Below are 19,205 nucleotides of genomic sequence, written 5' to 3' on the forward strand. Positions count from 1 at the left end.
AACCTAAGGAGGAGAAAGCACATTCACAGGAGTTAAAGGACAGAGATATTAAATAACAATCTAAGGAAATCCTAGGAAGACATCTACAATTCAAAGAACAGAGGGGGCTAGCCTTCTCGTTCACTGTAGTGCTGCTACTCCAAGTCACTAAGAGACTCAACCTTCCATCTGGCCACACCTGTGTGCTCAGAGCAGGTAATCCTCCTGGCCTCACCATGGGGGGTGGTTTGGAGTAGGGGGGCCTGAAATCTTCAGGGACTGCGTCTCTGGGTGAGTTTGTTCCCAACCACTCTCAAATCCTTTTTTCCTTTGGGACACAGGACCAGAAATCAGTCAGTTTTACCAAACGGTAACCTAACCCCTTCAAGGAAGACCATTCACATTCAGAAAGAGGGTGAGAGGAGAAATGACAGAGCTTACACGTGATCATTCTTGGTAAAAATGGAAAGCACACTTGCCAGCCTGCCTACTAAACCAATCAGGATATCGACAGTGTGCAGTTTTTAAGTCCCGGGGGACTGGATATTGGGGATCCTGATAAGTGCAGCCTGACCAGCTTTACAAATCCTTCTCCACTGGGGTACATCCAGACAAGGGAACTCTACTTGGCACTAAAAAGGGAGGAGCCACTGATACACGCAGCTGCATGGTGAATTTTAAAAGCATTGTGCTGAAGGAAAGAAACCAGACTCAAAAGCTTTATGATCCATATGGCATTCTGGAAAATGCAAAACTATGGGAACAAAAAACAGGTCAGTGGTCAGCGTGGGCTGGGGTTGGGGGAAGGTCCCTCTCAGCAGGGGAACTGCCCTCTTAAACCTTTTCCTTCTCTGGCTACCATCCTGTCTCTTTCCTGACAGCAGCCAAGCATTTTTAGAGTTCATGTCTCTACTTCCCTAATACCATGATCAGAATTCCATGTCCGCATCCCCTGGAACTTGTTCTTACTTTTGATTTGTTGTGTCTCTTCCACTCAAATGTAAGCAAAGGGAGGGCGCGGTTTTTTGCTATTCTGTTCACTGCTATGTCCTCAGGGTCTAGAATAGTGCCTGGCCCAGAGAAGATGCACAACAGCTGTTTGTTGAATAACATACCACTGCTTGCTTATTCTCATCTAGTCCCCTCTAGCAGGTTCCAGCCATTCTGGCTCCACCTTTGTCCTGCAACATCCCTGCTCCGCACCACAGCATACAGCATCAATATGTGAGGTGTAAGCCAGGCCAGGTCAGCCCTAACCACTCGCCTGTGGTCCCTTGGCAGGGCCTTATACAGACTAAAGTCCAAGGTCCTCAGCCTTACTCTCCACCTCTCCAGCAGGGGCCTGAGTCTTGCCACCATGTCAGCCCCATCCCACCCCCGAGGACTGTTCACTCCAGGCTCCTGCATCTCCCCGTGACCCCCTTCTATTTGCTCTAGGCATTCGCTTGGCATGGCATCTCCATTTGGTCATTTACTACTCTTTATCAAAACACTATTTCCTTGCCAATCTCCTACTGGGGCACGAGTGGCTCAGGGGAGCTCTGGATACCCGTATCTCTCAGAGGGCCTAGGTCCCAGGCACAGAACTGTGAAAAGCTCCCTGAGACGGGCCTCAGTCATTCATGCCTCTCAAGTCAAAACTGTCCCACAGCTGTCACTCACTCAGTGAACAATCTCCGCCTGGCCCTCACCCAGGGTGATGCTGTTCCCCCTCTACTGCTAGAGGACACGGCTAACCCAACTGCACTTTGGCCAGAAGTGACTTGAAACAAACCCGAAAGTTTACTTTGGACGGGAGTTAATAATAAAAGTTGGAAGACATCTTCGAGACGATAAACACCTCCTTCTTCCTTTCTTCCAGCTTCTGGCACACCACCTTCCTCTAGTGGAAACGCTTTCTGGGAAACAACCACAAGGCTCATGACTAAGGGGCCACCAACTCCAGGGAGGATGGATGGGGGAAAGAAAACTTCACTGAAGCCATAAAATGTGGTTCCCGGCTTCTGAAAGCTGCGATACCACTTCTGTAATCTACTTCCATGGTTCCTGTAAGAGTCAGAAGATGCTCGGGTCTGGGAGCTGAGTTTTTAAAAGTCAGAGAGATTTTCAAAACCCTGCCCCTCACCAGAAAGAGAGAATAATACCTCCAAAGTTCCCAGAAATAAATGCAGAAATAGAAAAGGCACCTTTTGAACTCCACAGAAATTATACTGTAAATGTAGAAGGTTGTCAGAGCAATACAACAGAATAAACATCTCTGATAATGAAATGATATTATAATGCAAATAGGCACTTTAAAAATGTCAAATTAGCTATGTTTTTAAAAATAAAAGAAGGCTGTCATTTCTTTTAATCCCTAATTTAAGTAGGAGGAAGCCAGAGAGACTGTCAAACTTGTACAGCACAACTGGACTTTGAGATCACACTTTGGACACGTTAAATTCTGAATTTTTAAACATACCAGTATCCTTTGAACAATAACATGCATTCTAGTTCACAAAGAGACTGAGGAGGCTACAGACTTCCTGATAAATATATTAAAGCTCCTTGAGGGAGAAACAAGTCCTCTTCTGATTGGCTACTGTGATTTCAATGGGCTGAGATACATGTTTTATATTGAAAACATTATTAACCAGCTGATGGGGCTGAAGAGAAGGGATGATCAAATAAAGTGAACTTCTTCAGAAAACCATAAATGGCCCTTCCAGCTTTCTAACTACCATAAAAATAACTTAAACATTTTACAACAGAAAACAGAAGTAACTTTTTTTTTCATAATTTCGAAGAAAAGCTCTAAAAACTTTTCTAATTTAGGGCTAGAAGACATGATGATTATTTTTAAATGTCTGGTTAAAAATTAGAAAGTCTCAAAGGTAAGCCACAAATGTATGGAGTAACATTGAACATTTCTATTTCTGTTCAAGCACCAAATAGAGCTGGCAGTAAATGAATATATTCTTCTTTACTTTATAACTAAAACAGTCAACTGCATTTACAAAATCAAAAATTACTAAAACAGAAATTTTTGTTTTCTATGCAACACGAAACTTACTGAAAGTCATATAGAAATTAGTGGGATCTTATTATCAGAATAATTTTCTTCTGCTTTTAATTTTAAAAAGGAAAACCACAAAGTCTATTAAGAAGTCCGAGACAACTGATAATGTGGGAATATGGACTTAATGTCTGTTTAGGAAAAAGGTAAATAGCTAGCTCCAAATTCTATTTTAAAAATTCAATTCATTATTTTCTTAAAGGAAAATGTCCACTTAAATATAAATACTAACAAAGGTTCTGTATTTTTTTTAAAGATCCTCAGAACCCCTGGGCTAATGCCTGCCAACTAAAACACCTACTATGAATTTAGTAATGGGTTATGCAAACATAAATTACAAGGCCAGACATTTTAAAAGGAAAAAAAGGTGATTTATTGACGTGCTGGAGACACGGCAGGATAGAAGCACTATTTCAATTTTCCATATATTCCTCAACACTGCAGATGTGCTAATGCAAAAAGAATTTTAAAATAAAAATTACTCTCAGTTCTTCTGGTTCTAACATATCAGTTCATTTACTTAAGAAGGGTTTCCACACAACTCATTTCCCACAGTTATAATCAATAATAAACCAGATTAAAACATTTAATCTAGTTTCAAGTACAAATGGATTTGAAAGAAATAGAAATATTTCCCTTATCTTACAAAAGCAATAAGAGCTAAACCACAAGTTCTATTCTTCACTATATTAGCCAACCTGCCCAGATCATATTTTTTACTTTAATCCCTTCATTCCTATTCACGGGTCATTTTATTTAGAGGTGGGATGGGGTAGGCGGGGTTTCGTTGTTGGAACCAGTATATTTTTCTTTATCTTGGCAAAGTAATCATTTAAATATATATGAAATACTTTTCATGGGTTATTTACATATTAACAAAATAAATAAACATTTCCTTGTTGTCAACTTTTAATTAAAGGAAAGAGAAGCTATCACCCTTCTCTGAGTAGGCATGGGAACTATACTGGGCTGCAGAAAATCCCTGAACACACATCGACAGAAAATGAATCTTTCTTTTTCTTCATTTTACCAATGGTAGACAGCTTCATAAATGGTCAATTTTGAAAGCACATGGAACTGTGTGTGTGGCTGAACAAGCCTATCTCAAAAATAAGCTTGAAAACACTCTAATAAGAAAGAACACATTTTAAAATGCAAAGGTACTTTAAAATGCAAAGGTACAAAACGGCACTGTGCATTCTTCCCCCAGCACTCTTCCCCCAAAAGCTAATTTGTACACACACACACACACACACACACACACACACGATATGAGTTCCTGGCACTTTGATTATGTGAACACACCTGACCCCAGGGAAATAGGCTGAGACCAGCCCCATATTTCAGACAAACCAAACAGCCAATAGACAGTAATGGCTTTAAGCTACTGATGACCTGGGCCAAAAATGAAGAACCACTTAATCTTCTGAAGGAAACTGTCAATGTTAGGAGGCCCACAGCTGACCTTTCCCCTGATGTTAATCACAGCCACCTATGATAACACAGTGGGGTTTATTTTTATGCCTGGCTCCAGACTACAATGATCAATCCTTCAATTTTGACTATTTTGTATCCACACAGTGAACTAGAGTAAGAGTGTGTAGTTTTCATGGATCCCTGGAGTCATACATGGAATGAAATTCATCCAAGAATAAGATCTAAAATAACTCCATCAAAACTCTAAACACTTTATAAAGTCTCCCCATATTAACCTACAAATTCAATGAAATTCCAATAAAAACCCAGCAGAATTTTTAAAATGGAACCAAATAAATGATTCTAAAAGACATATGAAAGAATAGTCTAGATAATTTTGAAAAGCAATGAGGGTGGGGGCCTTCCCCTACCAGAAATCAAGACTTAGTAATGCTATGAAAATAACGGTGGTAATTACACAGTAATAATCACCAGGACAGGGTAGGGTTGGTGCAGGAACAAACAAGCAGACAATAGTGATGGACCAGGAGCCTAGAAGGGGGCATCGCACCTGACAGAGGTGCTAAAGGCAACTCACTGGGGAAAGGTGGACTGGATGGTAATGGTTTGGGAATGAAAGGCTCTCGATGGACAAAGATAAATCGGATCCTCACCACCCACACAAAAGCTTTACGGGCCTAATGTGAAAAGCAAAACCAAAAAACTATGGCAAGAAAACAAGAGAGACTATCTTTGTGACATCAGCATAGGGACAATTTCTGAGATAAGATTAAACTTAAAACATAAACGTTATATCAAAAACTGGAAAAATTCGAAAGAATAAAATTAAAATTTTCCAGGTGACAACTGCCCCATAAACATAGTGAAAGGATAAGTCGGAGGCGACATCAGCAAAGTACACTTGCACAAAGGACCCAGATTCCGAATATTGAAATTTCCTACAAGAAAAACAGCAAAACAGTTCAGTAAGAAAATGGCCAAAGAATATGAGCAGTTAAGACACAACAAAGGAAACTGTATAGGCCAGTCTTTGTACAAAAGGGATCTTCACCCACATGAGAAATAAGAAAATATAGAACAAATCACTGAGGATACAGCCAGAACAGGTAGTGGGAGCTGGCCAGTGGGAGAATAACAGCATGCCACTCCCCTGGAGAGCAACTACCTGGTGCAGCTGTGATTAGAGACTGCACTTCTGGGTGTCCACCCCAGGGAACTCCTGAGCTCACTCCCTAGGACACGTGTAATAATAAAGTGTCAACAACCAAAAATCCGCTTGCCATCTCAACAGGGCAATGTATACATCTTCTGTGGTTCGTGCACACGGTGGGATAGTGTGTCCCAACTTAAAAGAATAAACTACATGCATGTACACACTCAGCTACATCTCTAAAAGGTAATACTGGGTGAAAAAGACAAAGTGTCAAGGGATATATACATACATAGCCAGATACCATTTGCATAAACCCATTTATATAAATAGTAAAATACATGTATATCTAAAACAATAACTATTGTTTATGAATGTGTAAACATTGTAATGAGTGCAAAAAAGCACATGGAAATAAAGTATGGTTTTAGAATGGGGTTCATATGTGAGGAAGAATGGAAGGGGGAGACATGGAAATGGGGTTTTCATAGTAATCTTTTATTTCTATTTTAAAAAAAAGAAGCATCAGAAGCAAATGGGCAAAATGTAAACATCTACCTAATCTTCATGAAGGACATGAAAGCCTTTTTTTTGTTTTCTATATTTTTTAGAATGCTAGAAATTATTTCATATGAAAATAATTAACCCGTTTCACGCTTCATGTATAAAAGAACTACTGCAGGTAAAATCCTGAGTGAGGTTTAAGTGGGTCAGGAGAGGCAGAGGTGGCTGAACCTTCTGAGTCTTTCTGCCTGAGCCGCTCCCTAGGATAAGAACAGGGTCTGGCTGATGCAAATCTTTCTCAGGGCTGAAAGGTATTCCTTACCTTACAAATGCAACGTTCTAATGGCACAACAGGGAAGGCAGTGTGGGAGATATCAGGCACTGAGGTCGTGCCCACCCCACAAGGCAGAGACCCTGGGAAAAGCTGAACTGTTGTCAACCGTCCAACCTCAGGATACTTGATCACAGACCTCTTTGCAGACAGCCCTCTTTAAAGTGTCCCCAGTATACGGTAGAGTCAGTAAATGAAAGAATAAATAAATATGGGGTTAAATTGGGGCCCCAATTAGCTTTCTGAATTAAAATGGTGACCTTCCCAATGTAAAGCAGGGAAACACCAAGATGGGGTCCCGTAGCTGAAAGTTGCTCAGGATGTAAATTGTTCCCTTGAGAAGTAATCCAGACTGTTCTCTCCCCTGAATGCACGAGGAATTCTATCTGCTGGGGAGACAGGCAGGGAGGGTGTCTGCATGTGGCCGGACCCCTCTGGGGCAGAAGCAGGCTTTGCAAGCCTGGACGGAGGCCTCCAGAACCCAGTTAGGACTCCCCATAGAGCCACTCTGGCACAAACCTGCAGCTGATTGGCCTGGATTTGAAACCTCCAGCCAGTGCCACTGGTCATTCATTGGCTGTGACATCCTAGGGGACTCTCTCCTCTCTGGCCTCAGTTTCCTTTTCTCTAAAATGGAGATAAATACTGTACCTATTTCATAGGCATTCAGGGCACACAGTGCTCAATACATGTCACCTGTTGTTATTCCTGTGTTCCTGCAGTGACCAGAGCCCTCAACACAGAATGGCCCTGGTACACCCTGTTTCCCACACAATGGTAGCACCATGACTGTTTGCTGTACGTATAATGAATTCTGAATAGAAAAAGCACAAGAGGTAAATTAGGTGAGTCCTACTAAGAAGAAAGGGCAACACCTACATCTTGGGCCCATGGGGAGGATGAACCCGAGAGAGCTTGAGGAGGGAGAGGGCCAAACTCCATAGCCCTCAATTCTCAGCCACACATCATTGCATCACCACCTCCTTTCTCAAAGAACAGTGGCACCTGGCTTGCTCAGATCTCAAATCCAGTCAGTAGCAGAGCCAGGAGCAGAAATCCAAGTGTCCAGATTCCCAATACAACACTCTTAATTTTATCAACTATACCAGGTATATGTCTTCCTGTTAAAATACTGGGCCACAAACAAAATTATTATACTCTGCATGGCAGACATATAATGCTCCTTGTAAACTTACTTTTTATGCAACTCACATTTGCTAGTTAAAACCAAGAACCAACATTAGTCAATAATCAATATTCAATGATTAACCCCACCCACCCCCACCCACAGGCCCCTGGCCAAAGAAAGAAAAATCTAAGCCAACAAATCTCAGGATCAGTGGGACTTGTCATCCCATTGTCTCTTTCTTGACTAACATAATCTCAAAATTAAAGGGGAGATTTTCCTGTGCTTTGGCTTATAATAATTCACAAGTAAATGTTAGAGTTTAGCCTAATTGCTCTTTCCTGGGTATACTCCCACTAAATGCACCCAAAACACACAAAATCCTTTAAATGTATGTCACTTCAAAGCAATACTAAAAATCATTTTTAAACTAAAAGAAGAGAAACCGCTTACAATGAAATGAATAAAAATTGACTTCCAGAAGCTAAAAGGAAACAGTTTGGTACAGTGGTCACGGCCTGGTTCGTGGGAGCCTGTCTGCCTGGTAGGCAGGTGGCTAACACTCTAATGTGACGCTAATGACACCCACTTCCTGGGGCAACTGCAAGGGGCACTGAAATGTTTGTGAGGCATTTAGCATAATGCTTAGCTCTTAGTAAGTACTCAATAAATATTAATAAGTAACAGTTCACCACGATTTCAACCAAATTTTATGGCTTTCACATTTAGCCATTATACCCTACAAGGATATTTATTGAGAAGAGGCATCCAAATTATTATTACATCCTACATAGCATGGCATTCTCCATTCAAAATGCATGGCAGATGAGGTTACTGACCAGAAAGATAAGTTATTGGCTACTCTCAAAGAACAGCTTCCAAAGAGAGTCCAATGGCAAATATTTCCACTCTACGAACAGTAAAGCTAATGCAAAGGGTGAGAAATGACCATCTAGGCACATGAAAGGAACACATTTTTATTTTACTGATTCTATTCAAGTCTGCAGTAGGAACTAGGTTTATAGTTTATAGACCTACTGGTCTTCTCTATGCTTTAAGAGTATTTTTAAAATTTTAGTGTTCATTTGTAGCTTTAAAATCCATTCATAAATAGTACAATTTCTCCTTTCAAAAGATTCGATATTAATAACATGCCATTTATTGAGCTTCTATTATTTACCACGGTTATTCTGGATATTCCACAACATTTTGTCAGAGTCACAATAACTCCAAAATAATTGTCATCAGAAAATGGAGGCTCTGAGAGATTATACAACTCAACATGGTCTCGACTAAACTTACACACCACACCAATCTAATTACAGTCTTTTCCTTTGGACAGTTATTAAACTCTCAAATACTTTGTCTGTTATACTTAAAATAGCCCTTTAAAAGCTGCTAGACACACGAAGGAAGCGACACACGGGCTCAGGAAGGAAAGGGAATGCCGGTCCGGTGTCGACATTCAGTGAGTTTGGACAGACTGCCTTTCAGCACTCACAGAAAGTGTGGCCTGGGGCTCGAGAAGCCACCCTGCTGCCCCTAAGTCAGGGCTCCCCACACAGTTCTCACTCAGTCACAGAACACAGAAATTGAGAGATTAACTCTTCACTGACTGCCTAAGAGTTCACTTTTCAGCAAGGTCTCCCTCCAACTCAAATGTTCCTTAACTTTCTAATGTCCAAATTAAACGGTGTCCCTGGTCTTAGAAAGCAGAGGGACTGCATCTGATGCCTGAAAGTAATTGGGTGATAAGAGCAAACAAAGATAAATCAGGCCTTTACCGGAAAGGCAGTTTAGGGACCCCAGTGCTAAACCACCTGTTAAATTCATCCAGGGGGCGGGATGTGCAAAGGGGCATTTTCCATTTTTTGATTTAAAAAACTTCCTTTAACTTCCTGAAGAACCTCCACCCATCCACACTCACTCACTGCCATATTGTCCTGCTTTAGTTCTTATCGCCACCTGAAATTATCTTGTGTGTCAATTGTTTACTTAGTCACTGCCTGCCTGCCCTTCTTTGAAAACTGGAAGCTTCTCTCTCAGTGCCTGCTGTATCTTAGCACCTCAAATTGCCATGGCCCCTGGACGAGTGCAGAACTACCTGTAGATGGAAGGGAAGGAGGGAAAAACAGAGGAGGAAAAGTGTTTATTGAGCACCTACTATACCCTCTGTGTACATGAATTCATTTCCGGTCTACTAGCTGGGACATTCATTTTTGGTTCTGCTTATTTTTATATACAGGGTCCAACTCTCAGAATGTTTAGTGACCTCCCTCAAGGTCACTCAGCCCAAACATCTGTGTCACCACTTACTGGCTCTCCACTTCACTCCCGGTCCTGGACTGTACATTTACCTTCCAGGAATCTCATCCGCTCCTCATCATGACCCCTTGAAGTAGGCGGAATAGTTTGGCAGGTAATGGAATTGAGGTTAAGTCTCTGTCCCAATGCTAGTGAACCATGGAGCTACTAGGACTTAGTTCAGTCTGCCCAAGACCAAGGAAATTCCTCTGCTCTACAGGCCTCCATGATGCCTCGGAGCATGCTGCAGGGTCTCTGGAATGTGGGGGGATAATGTGGCCAGTACTTACTGACTTGAGGCTGAATGAGGGTTAAGTTACATTCATTATCACACTAGAGGCAGGTTTTCTCTCCTAGGAACCCAAAAGAAACAAGAAAGTAACCTCCTGGGTTGATATATTGGCTTAAAGAGTTTAATTGGTAACAGTTAAAAGTTCACTTTTAATTTTTAAACTTCTGCTAGTTAAAGTCTTATTATAACTTAACGGTGGGTAATTCTAGAATGATTAACATACAAGTTGATTATTTGGGCTTTATAATTTTACCAAATGCCGGAGTAGCCTTTTAAACACTAAGTTGCTACTGCCAAAATGAAAATTCACATGATACTTTTATGATTTTCTTCAGTCTAAGAGCACAACTGCATAAAAAACCTATGCAGGGATTTCCCACACCTCCCACAAGAGAGGCATTTGTGCAACTATCACCACTTACTAATTCCAGGACATTTTCATCATCCCCAAAAGGAACCCCAAAGCATTAGTAGTCATTCCCTATTTTTCACCCCAGCCTCTAGCAACCCGATTACTAGTCTACTTTCTGTCTCTATAGAACTAGACAGTTCATATAGATGAAATCATATAATATGAGGTCTTTTTGTGTCTGGCTTCTTTCCTTGGCATATTATTTTCAAAGTTCATCCATGTTGTAACACGTATCAGTGCTTCATTTCTTTTTATAGCTGCATAATAATATTCCATTGTATGGACAGACCACATTTTATTTATCAATTCATCCACTGATGGACAACTGGGTTGCTTCTACTTTGTGATTATCTTGAATAATGCTGCCATGAACATTCATATACAAGTTTTTGTGTGAACTTGTTTTCAGTTCTTTAGGATATATACCTAGGAGTGGACGGACATGTAAGATCATAAGGTAACTCTATATTTAATTTTTTAAAGAATTGCTTAAAAAAAAGGCATTTCTTGAATTCTTTTTAATGCTGTAGAAAAAAAATAATAAAATAAAATTTGTGTCAAAGCTTTATTATCTGCCTGTTTGAGAACCCAATCAATCGTACAGTGATGTAATTAACATTTTTAAAACCTCTGTTTTGTAAAGGAAAGATTTCTAAATGCATGCTGTAGATTTGACAGGACCTTTCATACTATAATCACCATAAAGTGTCCATGGAGGTCTATGGCTAAATGAAAACGCAATGAAGGCACCGCTCCTGACGCAGGTGCTTACCTTTTACAAATGGAAGAAAGGAATTGTACCAGAGCTGCAGATTCGGCTACAGAGCTGTGGTTAGATTCCTGGACCCCCAACACGAGCAATTTGCTGGATGATGGGGATGCTCGTATTCCTACCTGGTGTGTCCATCCTGTGCCCCTGATCTTCTTAGCTTGTAAGCCTCCATCCCATCCCTGCCTTTCCTAAAGGTCCATGTGCCTAGGGACATGTCTGTCTGCTCTCCTCTTTAAAAGTCAGACTTGTCAAATCAGTGCTATGGGCTTCAATGAATCCATTTGAGTGTCCAATGAGATATAAGAAACATTATGCTGGTGTCTTTCGTGTTCACTGATTTTAGATTCCTATGAGGATGGAAGCAAAAACAAAAGCTGAGTGGTAAACTAGAGAGCCATACTGGCTTCCACAGTCCATCAATTTGTTTAGAACAAGGTAAGAGTTACTACCCTACACACAACCGTGTCCCATCGCAGCTAAAACGTTTGAATGCTGTTTTAGAGTTTAGAAAGCTCCTTTAATCCTCCTTAGCTACCTGACTCAAGGGGGACCCCAGCTGGGTCCTGAAAAGCAAAGACACCCCTCAGGCTTCTAATCAAGCTCAAACCTCAATATCTCAAGGCAGCCTGTGCAGGACGTGTCCATTTGAGTCTCAACTTTATTTTTAAGTGACTCTCTTTTTCCAGGCTGAGTCACTCCCTGCAGTGTCTATATAAAGGCTGTAGAGGCAGTGACTAAATGTATTTGGGCCTAGGCCACAACTATATATTACTCCCCCCCCCCCCCGCCACCGTCCACCCTCCCCCAGCCTGCTGACTCCTTTTCTCACAGGGAGTGAAAAAGGAGTTGAAACTTTGCAGCATCTTTCCATCCTTTTGTCTTCCTCACATCGGCAAAAAGGGAGCAGGTGACTTATGTGTGAAGGAACCGTGTTGGGGCATGTGATTTCATATCCATCTTCATCAGTGAAAAGATGACTGTGGCTTTCCTAAAGAAGACACTCACCTGCGCCCCCCCTCCCCCACCTGCCAGAGTCCAGAAAGAATCCACTAATTGAGTTCATTTCAATGATGGCGCAAGATTGCTTTCCAAGTCATAGCTGAAGGTGACTCCTGATTTTTTACAACAGTTTCCCAAGAATGTAAAACTCAGAAAAACATTCTAGCCTGAGACAGAAAGGGCAAATTAAGATTCTGGCACTCAGGAAATGAACGCCAGTGAACAGGCAGTTATGTCAGCAGTAAAAAGAACATTCCCTGTCACAGTTAGGCATGCTGACCAGGAGGCGGGGCTGCGAGGCTGCAGCTGGTGTCAGGCCCAGGGCCACCTGCCCTGGTGGGGACAGCGAGTGAGGAAGGGGTGGTCAGTCCCAGTGCTGACCCTGGGGAACTGTGTCCCAAATGGTCAGGGCTGGGGGTTGCTCTGCTGTTGACAGCAGAGACAAGAAATGGTGACATGAAAAGAAGCCATATGCATTGGGCAGGACAGATGTAGAGAACAGATCCAGAATGTAAGCGTGGTAGACGAGGTGTCATGAGGATTAACACTCCAGAGAAGAGATGTTTAGACAAAAATACATCAGGGGGAAAATTGACCAACAAGAGCTCCGGAATTGAAGCTCACTTTTAAATCTCACAGAAGAGATGTGGCCCCTTCTACAGGAAATATAAATGAACCTTGCAAAGTCACAGAGAGAGACACCTAAGACACATTATAGGGTAGGAGCTGAACACAATGACAGCACAAAAACAAACCCTGAGCATGTATTATGATAAAAATCACTGCATCTTGGGTCTGTGGGTCTCCTCCTCTCACCCCCATAAAGGATGGTCCTGTCCTTTCTGAAAATAATTGTAATAAAACAAAAAGCATCTCCGTGCTCTTTCTGGAAACAAGTCCAACACTGAAGACTTCTCTTCTGGCAATCAAGCATCTCATTCTAAGAGCACAGGCCGGTGAGCTGGAACTCTTCCCCTGCAAACATCCTGTGTCCTCACCTTAGGGCCTGCACTGCACAGAGCTGCATCTGCGTTTGCTCCAGCTTATGGGCCTGTCGGGGGGCAGCACAGCCCCACAGTTAAGAGAATCGACTCTGGGCTCATACTGCCTGGGTTCAAGTCTCAGCTTGGCTGAGCAGTAGCTGTGGCAACCTCAAGTCAAACTTTGGTCTGGGGGCCAAACATAAAAATTAACCAAGTGGAAAAGCAAGAAAAAAAGCAATTCCTAGGCAGAATCATGAAACTCTAGTGCTGTCCCTTTTACAGTACCCAACAGAAAATAACTCAGTTTCCAGGAGTGAGGAACTGGCCGAGTGCCCTGGGGGTTTCTGGGTGGTGGCACCTACATGCTTCTATGTCACCACTGATCCAATCTGCAGTCAACTTTATCAATACAGATGCCATTTGGGGCATCAAAGATATTCCTGGCTTGCCTGTGCCTCAGATCTCTGATCAAAGCAACAGAAAAGCAGAAGGCAAGGGGTTTGGCCTACACTGCACACAGTTCTAACACCACTAGGCCTTGAGACAGCTACTGCTTACCCTCCCCTGCAGACACTGCCACCTGGCTGGCCTTGCCCTTCACCAACCGCAGGCAGGAGCAAAGCTTCATCCAACGCAGAGATGTCTGTGCCTGCTGCCAGCCTGCGGGGCCCCAATCCAACCGGAGGTGGCCTGGTTCCACCACCTTAGTGCCCAGCTTGGAGGCTGGAGCACAGTGGCCTCTGCCCAGAGGTCAGGGCCTTGGCAGTGATCCCTCACACAGCCCCTGCCCCTCCTTTCATCCCTCCTACCCTGGGCACAACAAGGAGGAGGGTGAAGGAGGAGTCACACAAGATGCTCCCAGAGTGGCATGCCGAGACTGCCGATGTGTGCCCAGAGCTGTTCTCTAAGTCAGTGGTCCAGGTGAGTTTCAGAGTCCAAGAGAAACGCTATGGAAATACATGCATTTCTCAGGGGAGTGGGTCCTTAACATTCACCAATATTGCAAAGGTTGAGAAGCAAGGCTTAAAAAGCAGCCCTGTCTATCTACAGTAAGAGTTACTGAGGTGCTTGTGGCTTAGATCCTTCCCACCATGGATATGTGAATGTTTCTGGGTGAAAGTCTACATGCAGAAGGTTCCAGTTATACTATCCTAGCACTGAATACACGGTGTCAGGATGTTCTACGTGCAAGGTAGGAAGGTAAGAAGGGGACAGGATTTTACCCCCAGGGCCAAACCGTCTGGCACATGGAAGATGTTCAAAAGGTATCTTGTAAAATGATAAACTGTTATTACAAACCAGCTTTTGGAACACTTTGGGCTGAAATTACCTGTATTTGTTGTGTGTTTTTTAAAGTTCCCTGAACTAGCTTTGAGGAGCAGAAATCAGCTGCATCTCATGCATTCCAAGGTACTCGTTCTAAGTTAATTCTAGTAACAGACACAGACTGGACGCCAGGTGCCAGGTCGGTGCAGAGCCTCCACACACACACCTATCAATCCTGTGAGCTGGGCCCTGTTATTACACTTTTTATAGATGATGAAACTGAGACTTTGGGAGGTTAAGTAATTTGCCCAATGGCAACAGCCAGTAAGTCACCTGCAAAAATAATATGGAAAGCTACACAACCTAGAAATACCCCACAGTCTTTTATGTTCAACTCCCAATTATTAATTCAGTAGGAAATGAATGTTTAGTTACAAAATTGAAAATGTTTTTCTTTGAAAGGAACTCATTTTTGCAATCAAAGAAATGCATAAAACTTTATTTGCAGAGTCACTGCAATCTCCTTCAAATTAACTATAATTCTAAGGGTAAAAAGAAATAAGCAATAACATCAACTGACTATAAAGGTGTTAATCTAATGACATAAAACTGAAACTTAAAAAAAATCATTCTAAACAAACGATATTCAAGGCTCTGGCCACCCCGGCGCCTGCCTCTCTGTGTTCCTGTGGCTTGTCCTGGGGGAGTGATCCAGCCTGTCAGACTCCGCCTGCCTTTCCCGAAGCCTCCTGTCAGAGCCCACCTGTCCCTCTGGACTTAAGGTTTCCCAGTTGCCCTTGGGCAGGCCCAGCCCAGGAAAATACAAATTCCCTGTCGAGGGACAACCTTACTCACCTCTGCCTTCACCCTGGTGCCTAATCCTGCATATTAAACTTATTGGATATTCAACAAACACTGGGAGGACATTTCCTTCTTACCCAGAACAAAGAGGAATCCCAGCTTTTTCACTGAGAATCAACACACTTGGTGCGACAGCAGCAAGAGCACCACTGGCCCTGGTCTGCCTCAGTGGCCCCCGGGCCTCACTCGGCCAACCATGTGAAGCATGAGGATCCTAGTCTGTATCCACATGAAAAGATACCTTTCCTCCCAGCAAGCCAACAAAGTTCTAAGCAACCTTCATTTTCACAGGTCCATCTTCTAGCATGTTCCCTCTATAGTAAATGGCAATCGGTTTCCTTCCTTGTTTAATAATCTGTCCAGTGGTGGAATCAGGAGAAGTGACTAATGTCAAAGAGAAGTCGGGCTCCTCTGATCTGAAACCCCAAAGTGACAATCCAATATCCCCTCTAGATCCCAGGCCCCATACTCACCAGAGCCCCCACATTTACCACCAGTCTACCTCTCACATACTCCCCTCCCTCTGTGTACCCCAGAGGACCCCAGCTGCAGCTACCCACCCCCACCATGGCCTTAAGTGGCTTCAAAATTTCAAAGAGAAGATTCTGGTTGGTGGCATAAGTGAATATGCCAGTCATCTCTATCAGTCTTGCCTCAGGGTTCCCACAGGGACCCCCTATAGGTTTCCAGGATGAACCTGGGATAGGAAAACGCAAGGGGAGGGGTGGGGGCGGGAGCCTGCAAGCAGCTTCACCCTTCTACACTTCCTGAGATTCGTGCTACAGCCAGACTCTCCCTACTGCAGTGGAAGCAGCCCGAGTGGGTACCAGCCTCGACCAACTAGCAGAGGCCAGAAACAAGCGGGATGGCAACTTCCATCCTCTCACAGGGGAGTTTCTTGGTCCCTTTCTCCACAGAAAACAACATTTAAAACTGTGCCCTGAAAAACAGTGCCCCAAAAGGCATGTATCAACCAGGCTGCTTCCTTCACAAGCCTCTTCTATTTATTGGGATTAGGAAATAAAATGCAGTTTAAGGTTATGCTTTTTCAAGTAACTGGCATGGGATGCAACACAAACTGTGTGAGCTGGTCCCCAGTTCCTGCAAAACGAGGCCCACTTAGACATCAATGGAGAGACTGGGCCCAGTTCAGTACAATCAACATTTACCAACTGAGTGCAGCACTGGGTGGCCGGGTGAAACATGCCCCTCCTCGCCTGGAACAGGCCCTTGGCAGCTAACAAGAATCTGGGGCTCCAGAGGAATAGCCAAGAATCCAGTTCTCTGCTTCATCCTCCTCACAGTCCTTGTCATATGACAGATTAGGTTTACTTAAGGTTGTCTAACCTTTTTTCTATGGTCACTCCTGGACATACAGTCCCCAAGGGAGGGCAGTAAGAACACAGGACAGCAGGTGACGGTTGCTTACTGGAATGGTGCTGGGAGTGGCTCGAGAGACAGACATGGCAGAGGTCGGGGGGAAACAAAGTCAAGGACGAGAGCTTGGGAAACCCCACTGCAAGACTCTCTAGGCCAGTGATGGCGAACCTTTTGAGCTCAGCGTGTCAGCATTTTGAAAAACCCTAACTTAACTCTGGTGCCATGTCACATATAGAAATTTTTTGATATTTGCAACCATAGTAAAACAAAGACTTATATTTTTTATATTTATTTTATATATTTAAATGCCATTTAACAAAGAAAAAATCAACCAAAAATATGAGTTCGCGTGTCACCTCTGACACGTGTGTCATAGGTTCGCCATCACTGCTCTAGGAAGACCTACCCTGAAGCAGCCCAAGAGAAGGAGGCAACAAAGGGTCCTATCCTTGGTTCCTTTCTTTGCGCCTGTCTTTACTCGGGACAAGGAGGAACATGGAGAATAGAGGCTCCCCCGAAACTGCCAAGGGCAGCAACCCCCAGGCATGAATTACTTTAATCTGCATTTTTGGTCTGTCGAAATATGGCAGATCCACACAGGGCGGGGTGGAGTGGAGAGGGTAAATAGTGGGTCTCAAATTAAAAGCCTTTAGGTAGGTCTGCCCCTAGAGCCCTTTCTCTTTCCCCTGAGCTATCATGTTTTCTCCCAACATATTTATTCTGAAAACAGAGGGTTAATTATTTGTTTCCCCAAATGATTCACAATAGCACTCACTTAAATAGCAATCTCCTTGGAACACTTAAGTCCACTTTTAAAAATTCAATTCACGTACCATTTTCCAGGATTTCTGTATATTGTAAATGAGGTATATTGTGAAAGTTAAAGGCACCCTCCCAGAAAGCAGCTATTCTTCCAGGCCTGTCCCTTTGTCCTCCAAGGAAGAATCTGGAGGCCTGGGAGACGGGGCCAAATCTGCTGACCTAACTACTCCACTGTCCTCCGAACACAAACTTCACACACACACACACACACACACACACACACACACACACACACAGGAGCACATAAAGAGCACATTTCCAGTGCCCTTTAAAGCATATTTCAGGAAACAGAGGCATTTAAAAGGCCTTACCAGATTAAATGTCTGATTTACAAGAAGTATTGGCATATGCATCCTGAGATGTGGGCAGTCCTCAGACACCCCGCCTGCCCTCCACCAACTACATCCTCACACTCAGTGACCCTCCATGGACTTGGGGGTAGTGTGGGCATGGAGGGCAGGGGCCAGAGATCGGGATGGGCTCAAGGGTCTGACCTGGCCACACACCTGGCCACGTATTCTCGAAGACCCAGAATGCAGTGTCTGCATCTGCAAATAGCTCGTGCTTTAATTTGCTCAAACAACCTGTCAGTGCCCGCATTCTCCAGCCCTCGTGGAAGCATGCAGTCTGCTGGTACAGGGCTGAGGGCCATCAAAAGAAGGCAGACTGTCTGAGAGAAATTAAATGCTTACAACATGTCTTCTGATTATGTACAGGACAGTGAGACCCCTGCAGAGAGACCTGGCCAGAATGCTGCCTCACCTCTGGAGTGTTCTTCTTGAACTCTCGGCTCTGCTCAATGAGCCGCTTTCTAGACTGCTCGCTTTCATCTTGCCGGTTTGCCAATACTGTTGCGGTGGCATCGAGTTCCCTCTGTCAAGAGAGACAAAAAAAGGGAAGACAAGATTGTAATTGCAGTTTGTACCAGAGGGGATCATATTTGCATTTGACCAGAACACTGGGGACAGCCCCTGTGCTCCAGGGACTGTCAACTCGTCGACAGAGGCGGCGCTGGGGGCTGTGGACAAGGAAAGAGACACAATCACACGGTTCCCATCCAGCCCCATGCGCTAGTTTGAGAAAACCAAACTCGCTCAGCTTTGATGTGTATATTGACACCACCTCACAAATGACTGTTTCTATAATAGTGCATACAGATACTTTTTTTTCTTTTTGCTAAAACCAGGTGAGGCCAATGCCCAAATGGCATCCCTCCCTGGAGTCACTCGCTTCTTCTGTTCTTAACAAGTGTTTCTTCTTGTCATGTCTCTGTGCTCTGTCCTTCGGATTCTCTCTGCGCTTCTCATGAGGGCATTCTGTTTGGCTGTCCTTCAACAGTGTGTGGATCCGGAATCTTTTGTAATGATGCTTCATTTGTTTTCATTCAACAAATATTTATTGTGGGGCTTACTACAGGCTAGACATCATTTAACCTGTTACTTGTTTTCAAGAGGGACTTTTATAAGGTAAATTCCAAGGTATTTCTAATATCTTATAAACATTCAGAATGAGGCTTATTGGTTATTCTCAAA

General features: G+C 43.4%; 1 protein-coding gene across 1 annotated transcript in view; it reads right to left on the bottom strand.

Annotated features, from left to right (window-relative positions):
• CUX1 (cut like homeobox 1) overlaps nt 1-18,740 on the bottom strand; it is a 281,408-nt gene extending 262,668 nt beyond the window's left edge. The window contains 2 exon segments of the mRNA XM_023753423.1: nt 18,436-18,546; nt 18,660-18,740. Coding sequence (XP_023609191.1) covers nt 18,436-18,546; nt 18,660-18,740 — 192 coding nt within the window.
• Nucleotides 18,741-19,205: the final 465 nt, after the last annotated feature.

This window comes from Myotis lucifugus, unplaced genomic scaffold, assembly GCF_000147115.1.
Source record: "Myotis lucifugus unplaced genomic scaffold, Myoluc2.0 scaffold_45, whole genome shotgun sequence".
Taxonomy (NCBI): Eukaryota; Metazoa; Chordata; class Mammalia; order Chiroptera; family Vespertilionidae; genus Myotis; species Myotis lucifugus.